Here is a 12,225-nt window from a genome sequence, read left to right as displayed (position 1 = left end):
CATAAAATGTTTTTTTATTGAAATAATCACGATTTTAAATGTGATATAACACAGTGTTCAAAAATTTTTTAATTAAATTTTTTAATTAAATTTTATTAAAGAAAATTACTTGAAATTTTTTACATTAAGAATTTAAAGGCTCCTTATTCTCTTGTAGAAATTTATCACTACGCCAATTAATCACTTATTTCGAGTATTTAAAATACTATAATATACAGTAATTTAAGTATTCGAAATAAAAGTGATTAATTACTCGAAATAAGTGATAAATTGGCGTTACTAGTAATAAATTTCTATAAGGGTTGAAATAAAGTATAAGAGATAAATAGGCTATATGTGAGCTGTATGCGAAATGTGAGATGTAAGACGCATATTGAAATTTAATTTTTCGATATAACTTTCAAAAATGTACACGAGGTACAAAAAATTAGCTTGGACATTTGTAAGACTTAAAATTGGGATTAATTCTCAATTCTATTAATTAAATTTCGATATAACACACCTTACATCCGCGCACGGCTCACATATATATAGCCCATTTATTAGTGCAATTTTTAAGTTCCTTATTTTTCAAAGTTCACCTTTTTACGTTATCAAATATTTTTACGTTTTCAAGAATTTTATATTTTTACTTACCGCAGTTTCTTATCCAAATGTAAAATCTTTTATCGCAGTCTATAAAAAATTGAAACAATTTACAATTTTATGATATAATATTATTATTATTACAATTTCTATATATATGCACATCTGTCAAATATCGTGATTTATTTCACATTATTATTATCTATTTTAATAAAAAAAAAAACAAAAACACTTGCAACAATCAAAAATAAACCGCCTGCCGCGAACGGAAAATGCCAAGAAAGCACGCAATTTCTGCGAATCTCGTAATTTTTTTGAAAAATCAACAATTTCAACGAAATTGTAAATTCTTCAAATCACTGCACAAGTATAATTCACAATAATAATTTTCAGTAACTACGATAAAAAATCGTATACTGAAAACCGCAAACGAAAGTGCAATGGGAGTAAGAGTAAAGTCTGTGATAAAATTAATTGGCAATAGAAAATTAATAATTTTCAAATAGAAAAATTTTGAAATTACCGAGGATTTACAAATAATAAAGTAAAAATATTAAATAATTTATGTTTTCGAATTTTGCTCGCGGAGAGGATCTTTAAAACAAGATTTTTAGAAGAGAGGACCTTTAAAATATAAACAGGCAAAAACGTTGGAAAAATTAAAGCGCGCGTTTAAACAGATAAACGCAATGAAATAAATACGCAATTGTTTTTACTTATCGCTGTAAGCTCACAAGCTTCTGACGTGCTATATACACTTTTATATAATATATACAAGGTGTCCGGTAACTAACGGACCAATGATTAAGGGCGGATTCTCTGGCCAATTTGGAGACGATTTTTCCTTAGCAAAAATGTTGAGAAGTCAATAATTTTCGAGTTATAAGCGATTGAAAAAAATAGGTTTTTTGAAAACTAAACGTTTTGGAGTTAAAAGTCTAACATAATTACATTCTTCAGTTAATTTCAGGTAGAGTTTACTATAATAAAATTTTAATTTAAGGCTTAGTTATAAAGATACATAATGACAACGATTGGAAAGTTGTAAAAAATGATGACCTTTTTCGACATTTTCGCTGAGGAAAAATTGTTCCCAAATTGACCAAAGAGTTCATTTGTAATCGTTGGTTCGTTAGTTACCGGACACCCTGTATATTGGACACGAGTTTCGTTTGTTTCAGATTCTCGAGAGTTGAAGTAGGAACATACGAGTATCATATATCGTTTGTGACTTGCCGAATGAAAGCAAGACAGAGAGCGAACGAGATGATGAGCTTAATAGCTCATAATGTTATAAATAAATAAATAAAAAATTATAACCTGACCTACTAGTTATTGAATCTTTTTTTAATAAAATGTTTCATTATTATTATCATCTAAGTCTAAGTCGTTTAATTACTTTTTAGTTTTTTAATAATTAATTTAATTTATTCTAGTCATTTTTATATGAGAAAAATAATATCACGTATACGTTTTATAATGAATTAATATATTTCGGGAACCGAATTATATATTCTTAATAATATAAAAGTGTTCAAAAATTATATTTGACTTTTAATTTTAATTATTTTATAGCAAAGAGTTCCGAAATCTCTTACACACATAATGGGGATTTTTTTCATCCATATAATTCGCAATTAAGTATATATGTTAATTATTAATTTTAATAAAATAAAAATTAAAATTAAAGATCAAATATAATTTTTAAACACAAATATATTAAATTAATTATAAAACGTATACCCATGATAGTATTTTTCTCGTACAAAAATAATTAGAGTAAATTAAAAATCATAAAAAATTAAAAATTAATTAAAGAATTTAAACTTATATTTTATATAATAATAATAAAACATTTTATTACGTCAAACCGTCGTGAAATAATTAAATAAAATTTGCTAGTTACGTCAAAGTCAAGTTTTCTAAGCTTATAAAACATTTTATTAAAAAACAGATTCAATAAATATAAGTACATGTTATATATATACTTATATTTATTGAATCTGTTTTTTTTATAAAATGTTTTATTATTATCATATATAATATAAATTATTTAATTATTTTTTAATTTTTTTATGAGTAATTTAATTTGTTCTAGTTATTTTTGTACGAGAAAAATACTATCACGGGTATACGTTTTATAACGAATTAAATATATTTATGTTCAAAAATTATATTTGACCTTTAATTTTAATTTTGTATTTTATTAAAATTAATAATTAACATATATACTTAATTGCGAATTATATGGATGAACAAAATCCCTATTATGTGTGTAAGAGATTTCGGAACTCTTTGCTAAAATAATTAAAATTAAAAGTCAAATATAATTTTTGAACACTTTTATATTATTAAAAATATATAATTCGACTCTCGAAATATATTAATTCATTATAAAACGTATACGTATTAGTATTTTTCACATATTAAAATGATTAGAATAAATTAAATTAATTATTAAAAAACTAAAAATTAATTAAACGACTTAGACTTAGATGATAATAATAATGAAACATTTATTAAAAAATAATTATAATAGGTCAGGTTAATATTTTATTTATTTATTTATTTATTTATTTATAACATCATAAAATTCTGTCCTTTCCGAAATACGCGAACGCTACGAAAAGATAAATCTCGTACATGCCGCCGGACGAGTTCATGAGCATGAGACGCTCTTATCTTGGGAACGTATTAATAGTTACTGCATTGACCACTACTACGATATGGCGCTGAAATCAGTGAGAAATGCTGGTCTCTCCTTCATCCAGACCTTTGGCGATCTGTCTATTAATCTGTGGTGGAACGAACGACGGACGGCCCGCGATGAGTTTGATAGCGGTGGCGACCGACGCTAACAATAAGTGACACGCATCTCCGGCCGCGAAGAAAAAGCAGGAGAGAACCAGGCGAGCGATCGATGTGGCGAGAAATGCGGTCGAGAGGAGTCTTACAGCGATAGAAAAATACACGCTTCACCAGGGAATTCACACGCGCCCGTTCGCTCCTTATTATGGCAGAATGGATGAACGCAAATTGCTGCCGTTGCTGATACTCTTCCTGGCAAGTAAGTACTTTGTCGAATTACAACTGCGAGAGAGAAAGAGAGAGGTGGAGATGGAGATAGAGATATATGCATCTGGGATTGAGGAATTAAATGTCGCGATCATGCGATCCATGTCCGGCTATACGTAGTGTCAACGATCGTTACGATTCAGGGTCGAGTTATGTAAAGAGACCATCTCTCGCTGTTGCTCCCATTCGATTTCATCGCTTCCGTCAGTTGCTAATGCCACTTGCGTCATCGTCGCATAAGCATTGACGGAGTGCAGGAGTCACCTGTCGCGTCCTCGACGCGACTCGTTATTATTATCGTTTCATCGCTTTTTGAAACGCGCTCGAGAATCAATTAAAATCACGCGACATCTCGGAGCGTCTACATATCGTTTCATTTCATATTACACGTTTGTGCGCTTTTTTACAACCAGATAAATGTAGAGATAAATGTATATTCAGAAAAAGGAAGCAACAGAGAGCACAGACGATATACGACTAACATAAATTAATATTTTCTTAGTTATTTTATTCAATTATAGTTTGATTAAATTTTAACTAGAATTTAAATTTAACATATATAAGATAGGCAATAAGAGCCAAATCGCGGATGACAGTGCGTTATTCTAAACGAAACTAAAATTTTTTCGTTAGAATTAAATAACTGTGCAAAAGGCACAAAATTTTTACTTGGAAACGGCCAATATATAAAATTGGAATAATCTCTACAAGAGATTTTTAATTCCATGTATCCCCTATTCCCCCTAAAGAAATAAAGTGCGAGAGAAAAATATAGATCCGAAAGTCGCAGAATCGGGAATCGAACCCGAGACCTTTCGCTTGCCGGGCGACTGCTCTTCCAACTGAGCTATTCAGATCCTTATATATGTTAAATTTATATTTATATATTACAGAGCCTAGTTAAACTCTTAATTTATACACGCTGGCTTAAAGGCGTTTATTTACCAACATTAATATATATAACAGAGAAAAGTATAGAATCGAAAGAATCTGAATAGCTCAGTTGGAAGAGCAGTCGCCCGGCAAGCGAAAGGTCTCGGGTTCGATTCCCGATTCTGCGACTTTCGGATCTATATTTTTCTCTCGCACTTTATTTCTTTAGGGGGAATAGGGGATACATGGAATTAAAAATCTCTTGTAGAGATTATTCCAATTTTATATCTTGGCCGTGTCCAAGTAAAAATTTGGTGCCTTGTGCACAGGTATTTAATTCTAACGAAAAAATTTTAGTTTCGTTTAGAATAACGCACTGTCATCCGCGATTTGGCTCTTATTGCCTATCTTATATATGTTAAATTTATATTTATATATTACAGAGCCTAGTTAAACTCTTAATTTATACACGCTGGCTTAAAGGCGTTTATTTACCAACATTAATATATATAACAGAGAAAAGTATAGAATCGAAAGAATCTGAATAGCTCAGTTGGAAGAGCAGTCGCCCGGCAAGCGAAAGGTCTCGGGTTCGATTCCCGATTCTGCGACTTTCGGATCTATATTTTTCTCTCGCACTTTATTTCTTTAGGGGGAATAGGGGATACATGGAATTAAAAATCTCTTGTAGAGATTATTCCAATTTTATATCTTGGCCGTGTCCAAGTAAAAATTTGGTGCCTTGTGCACAGGTATTTAATTCTAACGAAAAAATTTTAGTTTCGTTTAGAATAACGCACTGTCATCCGCGATTTGGCTCTTATTGCCTATCTTATATATGTTAAATTTATATTTATATATTACAGAGCCTAGTTAAACTCTTAATTTAACTAGAATTGTTGTTACGAGACATTCCATTTGTACTCTCATTGTCAGTATTTCTCACTTGAGTTAGTATTCAACTCAATGCACTATGATTTTACCTCAATTGTGCTTGAATTTTGCTTAAATTAACTTTAGAGCATAATTCTACAAACATATATTTAAAACATTAAGTATAATTAGAAAATACAGTTTTTAAATCAGGTTTTTCAAAGTCTATAACTTTAAACATATCTTATGTTTTTTTTTCATTATATCTTGGAATTTTTGTATTATATTTTACTTGCTCGCTTGTGTGCTTAACAGAGTAATCATTCTTAAGGAGGTTTAATAAATTTGTTTATCGCTTTAGTCATCTATATTTACTTATAAATTATATTCTGAACAAGCAACAAATTTAAATTTCTGTTAGTTGATATACAGTTCAAGATCGCAAATTAATTTTCTCAATATGTCTTGATAGAATCGTACAATAAAAGTGAACAATCTTGCAATGAAATTTATGAATTTGTAGGATGGCAGGAGGCAGTGGCCGTGGACGTACCGATGCGGCACGTCGCCGTGGACGTGGGTAGAGACCTGCAGCTGGCTTGCGCCGACGAGAATGTCCTTTCCGAAGACTTGAATGCAAAAGTAATGTGGGTAAGAGAGGGACGAGAGGATGGGCAGATCGAGCGACTGAAGGTCGAGCGAAATGGCATGCTGTTGCTATTGAATGTTAGTGTGCATGACGCCGGCAATTATTCGTGCACTCGCCTGGACGGTGACCATGATGCTGTGAAAGCCAGAATCAACGTGGAAATCAGAAGTGCGTTTGCAAAATCGTTTGCAATATTGTTAATCAATCACCTACAACATATAGAAACATGTTAAAATTCTAATTTTTAAAGAGGCTTTTATTCGAGGTTTAAATTTATTCTGGAAAATTTAAGAGTAGATGAAGATTATAAATTTAGCGAAAAAATACATACGTGGTGTGGAAATATATTTTGAATTTTAAATTTTAGATATAGTACAAAAATTTGAAGATTGTCGAATAATATTTTACTTTTAAAGTAAGTATTTTCTCCAGATTTTATAATGATAGCTTTCTTCTATGTTTAGCACCTCCTCCAGCCTTGCACAATGTATGGGTTAAACCATCCACAATATTGGCTAACATTCTCTGGGAAGTGGCTGGAACTGGCGGTTATCCTATCATAGATTTCACTGCCGAATATCGTTTGAAACCAGCTGCAGGCGAGGAGCCGGAAGAGTGGAAACCTATTATTCCAACACACATTCCTCCAAATTCTGTAAATATTGCAAACTATTTGAAATAGTAGAATAGAAAAACAGGGATGGAAAACGTAACGCCGAGATAAGTCGAACATGACGGTTTATTTTTTTTAATTATAATTTTTACAACTCATACTATAGACAAATTTTGTTTGTTTATATTTTATATTTATATTAAGAAATTAGAAGAAGATATATGTATATAACGTTATGTAAGAATGAAAATTTGTGACAGCATTACAGAGTTATTCCATCTCCTGTAAATTAATTAGACTAAAACTAACGATTCTTTCTTATTATTATTTTAAAGAGACAAATAGACGTGTACCATTTGGTGCCAAACACTACGTACTCATTTCGAGTGTGGGCAACCAATCAGTTAGGAAGAGGAGAGATTGTGGAGGTCGAAGGTCATACACATTACAGCGTAGAAGAATTGGGTATTTTATTGCAATTACTCTATTATAATTATACCGCACGGTTATATTGTGTTATAAACATCTATTTACTGGGATAAAGTAAAATTTCAAATTTGATATATATCGTCATTCACGGTGCCACTCTAATTCTCATAAAAATAGAGAAGTTAAAAAAGAAGTATATATTGTTTGATAAATATTAATTTTAAAGAGTGACGATAGTTTTGGGATATTCTATGTATACATATATTGTATATATATATATATATATAATATGTCTCTTAAAAATTATAAGAGATATATTTTCTCTTTTTTTTCTATTTAAACTCTTTTCTTGTACAGCATCTAAACTAAAAATTAACACATCTTTATATTATGCGACTAATTTTCAGAACTCGCCAGACATCTTTTAGCCGGCGTAGAGAATTTCGATACGCGCGTCTGGGTGGCAGCTGTAGGTATTGTGATGGGCACACTTATGATTCTTGGTTTAGGTACTTGTTACCTACTGTATCGCGAGTGCAAGACACCCTGTAAGCATTTCCTATCTGGTAACCATAACGTAAGAGCTTCTCCGCTTCTACTCTGTCTCTTTACTGCTGCTACTACTACTACTTACTTTCTTCCGCTGGTGATGATCGTAACGTTCATGGCTCATTCCTCTGAGAAGCACGATTCTCTCAGAGGAGATTGTTCTACCTTTCATAGAAGCCTTCGCGCAAGTTAGCTGAAGAACTATTTACTCATCACTATTCACTTAACAAAGATATTAGTAATCTTAGGCTAGCTGACTCTATGGCTCTGATCTTTAGCTTTTTCTCTATTACGCGACACACACAGCCATGTTCTTCTAAATTATCTAGTACTTTTATATAATAATCTCGTTTCTATATATTTTTAAGCACTATTCATTAGGTTTAGCATCTGACAAGTATGACAAGCATTTAAACGAATCTTCTCATCAATTATATATTAATACTTTTTGAACCGCCGCACCGAACGCTGAAAATGAGCACTCAAGTATTAACTCATTTAACATTTTCTGTATCTCTTATACGATATAATAGCACTCATTGGAATGAAATCTTGAACTTTTCGATTGAATTTTTCTCGCCGCAGATTTACTTGTCTGGTTACTAACTCTTTTACGAATATATAAATATTTTCTCTCGCTCCTATTTCGATTAGATGTTACTTGTACCGTATAATGTTAATGAGGTACTAATAATGCCTGCTGAATAATAATCTAGTGCATTGAAAATATTACAATAGTCATAGAGAGCTATTTTATAATTTAGTTGAGTAACCGATAAGACTGATCTTCGGCAATATCGAGGTAGGTAGGTCAAGGGTAGCACGTTTATTTGTCAGGCAAACGATTGGCATCAGAGTATCGCATTAATCAAAAATTGTCGATTGTCGTGATAATTGGAAATGATGTGACAAGTACATATATACGATAATTTGCGAGATATGTTTTTCCTGATACCTGACAAAGAAAAATCGGTGAAGGGAGAGGGTAGAAGCTAATGAGGTCCGTGGCCCAGGCCAATGAAAATTAATCTCCGTTCCAAAATTGCAGCGCAGCTGGAGGAGCAGGAGGTGATTGAACTCGTGCCCAACATCATTCTGAATCCGGGATTTTTCGACGAGCGCACCGAGCACGTACCGCAGGACGAGAACTTCAACAATCAGACGACCACCCGCCTCAACAACAACAGCGTTGTGCAACCTAGACGGCTTTAGCGTTGTTTTTTGTTTAGCTTAGACTCGCTCCGTTCTAAAGTAAGTAAATTGGACGCAGTTTTCCACGTCGTCGTTTCAAACGTAAGCAACCGAATTTATCGAAAAGGTCTCGAGTTTGTTTAAAAAAAATAAAAAAAAATAAAAAGAAAAAAGAGAAAGAAGTAATAATGATCGACGAAGTCGATTAGCACTAAAATGCAAGACTATATTTAGCGATTTAACGGCAAAAGGAGAATACGCTTCGAGCGGAATTTCGAAAGTCACTTTGAGCTTATCAAAAGCTTCGAGCGACCCGCTAGTTTTCTCGACCTTTTCGTTATAATCGGGGATCGAACAAAAAAGTCAGTTTTTATTCTAAAATGCTTTTCGTAAAAGAATTTCTGCAATGCGATTTTCTTCTAAGATATTCGCAGAAAATAGTCGTTATTCTTGGAAGATAAAGGAGTAGATAAGTTAGCCTGTTATATACGTTCTGCTTTATAAAGGAGATGAAACTTAAATAATTTTTTTTATATGTATAATAATCGAAAGAAATATAACTTAGACCGATTAAAACTCGATTTTCAAAGCCCGGATATCTTTTATGCAAAATGTTATAATTTTAGATTTGTAAAAATTTTTTGTGTCAAAAGGAAAGAAATAGAAAAAAGAAATTTTATTTTTGTTCGATCTCTGATCCTACGACGCGCAACAATGAAGTGTTCAAAAACCAGAGTAAGACTCCACATCAGATTTCTTTGCGAGAGAAGATAATAGATTTTTTGGAGATGTTTACTATAGGACGTTCTCTGTTTCTCTATCTTTTTCTCGCATAGTTTCTCGACGAGACAATGATTGCTCAGTGATCGAGCTTAAGAGAAGTGGAACTCCTATGAGCCAAAAGAATCGTAGTAAGACTGTAACCCTTTAATAAGGGTGTATAATTTAAAAGAACTCGAAGAATCACAAATCGTAATATTGTCAAAGAAAGAAAGAAATATATATTTTGCACTTGTTTTTACTTTTTCAAAAAACTAACGCAATGTGTGAATAGCACACATATGCGATCTTTAAGATTTTTTTAAAGATGCTCATTTATCGTTTAAGCGATCGAATCGTATAATATGATATATGTATGATATGATGAACTTACTGCCGTTTTAAGGTGTGCACAAGTTGTTGAAAGTTCCTTTCTAGGAATCTCCGTGGAAAATCTCTTTTTTTTGTTTTATTTATTATAAATATATATATAGATATCCCACATTTTTTTTCGTATTTGTAAATATGTGCTCGTTGTATGCTCTTTGTGGAAAAATCTCGAGATATGGAAGGATATAAGAGAATATCCATTTTAACATCGTAGCAATAAGTATAATTGAAGTATTGTTTATATACTAGATTTATCGATATTTTTCACAGTTAATCTCGCATGCAATTATTCGTGGAGAATGCAAATAATATTATTGCTTTGGCACACCTTTGGCACAAACTTGCCTCTGCACCCCACTTTAATAATTACAACTGCATCTACGACAAAACGTGTGATTCACACGTTTTGATCCGTAAAAATCATATTTTCCTAAACAGCGACTAAACCGGACAAATAAGAAAAAAAGAGCAGATAACTGTACGAAACATAAATCTCAATAGATACAATAAATCAAGAAGGTAATACACAATGTTTCACTTTAAAAGCAGCATTTTTTGATGATGATGAGATCGGTGTAAATTTCTAGTTAAGAAGAAAAAATCGATTGCATACTAGAAAAGTCTGTTATAGACTTTTCATTGTCGAAAGAAATGAAATGAATAGAAACGAATCATACACGGCATACACAGCAGCCTACGAGATGCGCGAGGTGTAATAGCTTCTTTGCATCGCGTACAATAAGATTTCAATAATCACTAGCAATTCTCTAACATTTAAATAAGATGAAGATAGAGCACATTACATATTTTGAATAACGCTACCGTTGTATTAGAACCGAATGAATCTTTGCAATTGTGAGCGATTGGACATTCTATACAACACTATTTAAGGCACTATATTTCGTGCATACGCGTACTTTAATGTTTAATTTGTTGTATTTAATTTTTGCGAAACAAAAAATATTTGATATAGTAGCAGAATCGATTAACAATTCGATGTGAATATATTATAGTTTTATTCTTTTATTATACTCTATATCTTTATTGTTTCAATTGCATAGGTCGAAAAAAATAGAAAGCAATATATTATTTATACGTGAGATATTTATGAAATTATTAAATAATTTAAAAATGTTTTCTTCTCTTAACATTGGCGAAGTATGTCATATTTTTGTCAATATTACATAATATTGAATTCGCTAAAAGCACAGTGACACTCACATATATAAATTTCGACTATGAGATGAGATGACAAAGTACTTTGATGCACGCAGGTTGTATAAAAATTGGTTGTGCGTTGTTACATTGAAGCTTTGGATCCGTTTCTCCAACACATTCTTAAATATATATGCATATATATATATATATATGTACTTATATATGTAAAAGAATTGCGATAAGAGCAAGCGGATCGATATTCAGCTTCGTACTATGCACTCTGCGTTGTGAATGGTATATCGAACTAAATATACATTAAGAAAAATAATACAATAATAATAATAATAAGTACATAATAATAATGATATGTGAAAATACTTATATATAATATATACATACATTATATATTTATATAACCGAAGCATCATGCAACTTTAGGCGTAAGGAAAGACAATTTTTTATATACATTACGATTATGCTGAAATCTGATGATAATATTTATCTATATATCAAGGTAGACGATGATTCTATGCCGCGATACCACGTCTCGCTTTGCTAATTGACAAATCTCGCTCACGAAAAATTGTTTATATAGCGCATTCCTTTTTTTTTACTTCTGTCAGAGAGAAGAGTCGTATTACTTTTGCCTAAAAGAGTCATAAGACTTGAACTGCTTAATGTAAGAATAATATATGTAACGAATCAAATCAAAATTTATTATACTGTAACTTTTTTTAACACGTTAATATATATAGATTTAGAATGTGACACACAAAATGTATGATATAATTATGATTAATGAATACGAATCATCTTTTATATATAAAGCATTATAATTTTTTATAATTTAATAATTTTTATCAATTTAATTTGACACATGCAAAGTGTCGTCTCCTCTTAAAAGAGCATTAAAATGCGACTCTTCAGACTTTCGGGTAAATTTCGTAGAAATTTTACATGCGTAATTTTCCTTACTTTTCATCAAAGGTAATAACATAGATAAATATACCGAATGCCTATAGCAAAACTACTAAAAAAAGCTGTTTTGCTTTTTAAAGACGAAATGGTCTTTTGTGCAATA

General features: G+C 31.3%; 1 protein-coding gene and 1 long non-coding RNA gene across 3 annotated transcripts; one reads left to right on the top strand and one right to left on the bottom strand.

Moving 5' to 3' along the window:
• The first annotated feature begins 3,453 nt into the window (after positions 1–3,453).
• Positions 3,454–10,516, top strand: LOC114928972 (contactin-1-like). 2 transcript variants are annotated; one of them, XM_029300341.2, is made up of 6 exons: positions 3,454–3,652; positions 5,930–6,223; positions 6,520–6,710; positions 7,004–7,133; positions 7,505–7,645; positions 8,695–10,516. In XM_029300341.2, the coding sequence occupies exons 1-6, from the start codon at positions 3,607–3,609 to the stop codon at positions 8,856–8,858; spliced, it is 966 nt and encodes a 321-aa protein (XP_029156174.1). In that variant the 5' UTR covers positions 3,454–3,606; the 3' UTR covers positions 8,859–10,516. The 2 variants fall into 2 exon arrangements, with proteins under 2 accessions (XP_029156174.1, XP_085344884.1); XM_085488758.1 differs by having other exon boundaries at positions 3,536–3,652; positions 8,700–8,780.
• LOC114928973 (uncharacterized) lies at positions 5,775–7,332 on the bottom strand. Its single transcript, XR_014926122.1, has 2 exons — positions 6,387–7,332; positions 5,775–6,264 (listed from the first exon to the last, which is right to left on the bottom strand). It is a non-coding gene; the product is annotated as an uncharacterized LOC114928973 (long non-coding RNA).
• Positions 10,517–12,225: the final 1,709 nt, after the last annotated feature.

Source organism: Nylanderia fulva, unplaced genomic scaffold (assembly GCF_048542155.1).
Source record: "Nylanderia fulva isolate GAGA-0341 unplaced genomic scaffold, ASM4854215v1 Scaffold708, whole genome shotgun sequence".
Taxonomy (NCBI): Eukaryota; Metazoa; Arthropoda; class Insecta; order Hymenoptera; family Formicidae; genus Nylanderia; species Nylanderia fulva.
This window is presented reverse-complemented; position numbering and strand designations above follow the sequence as displayed.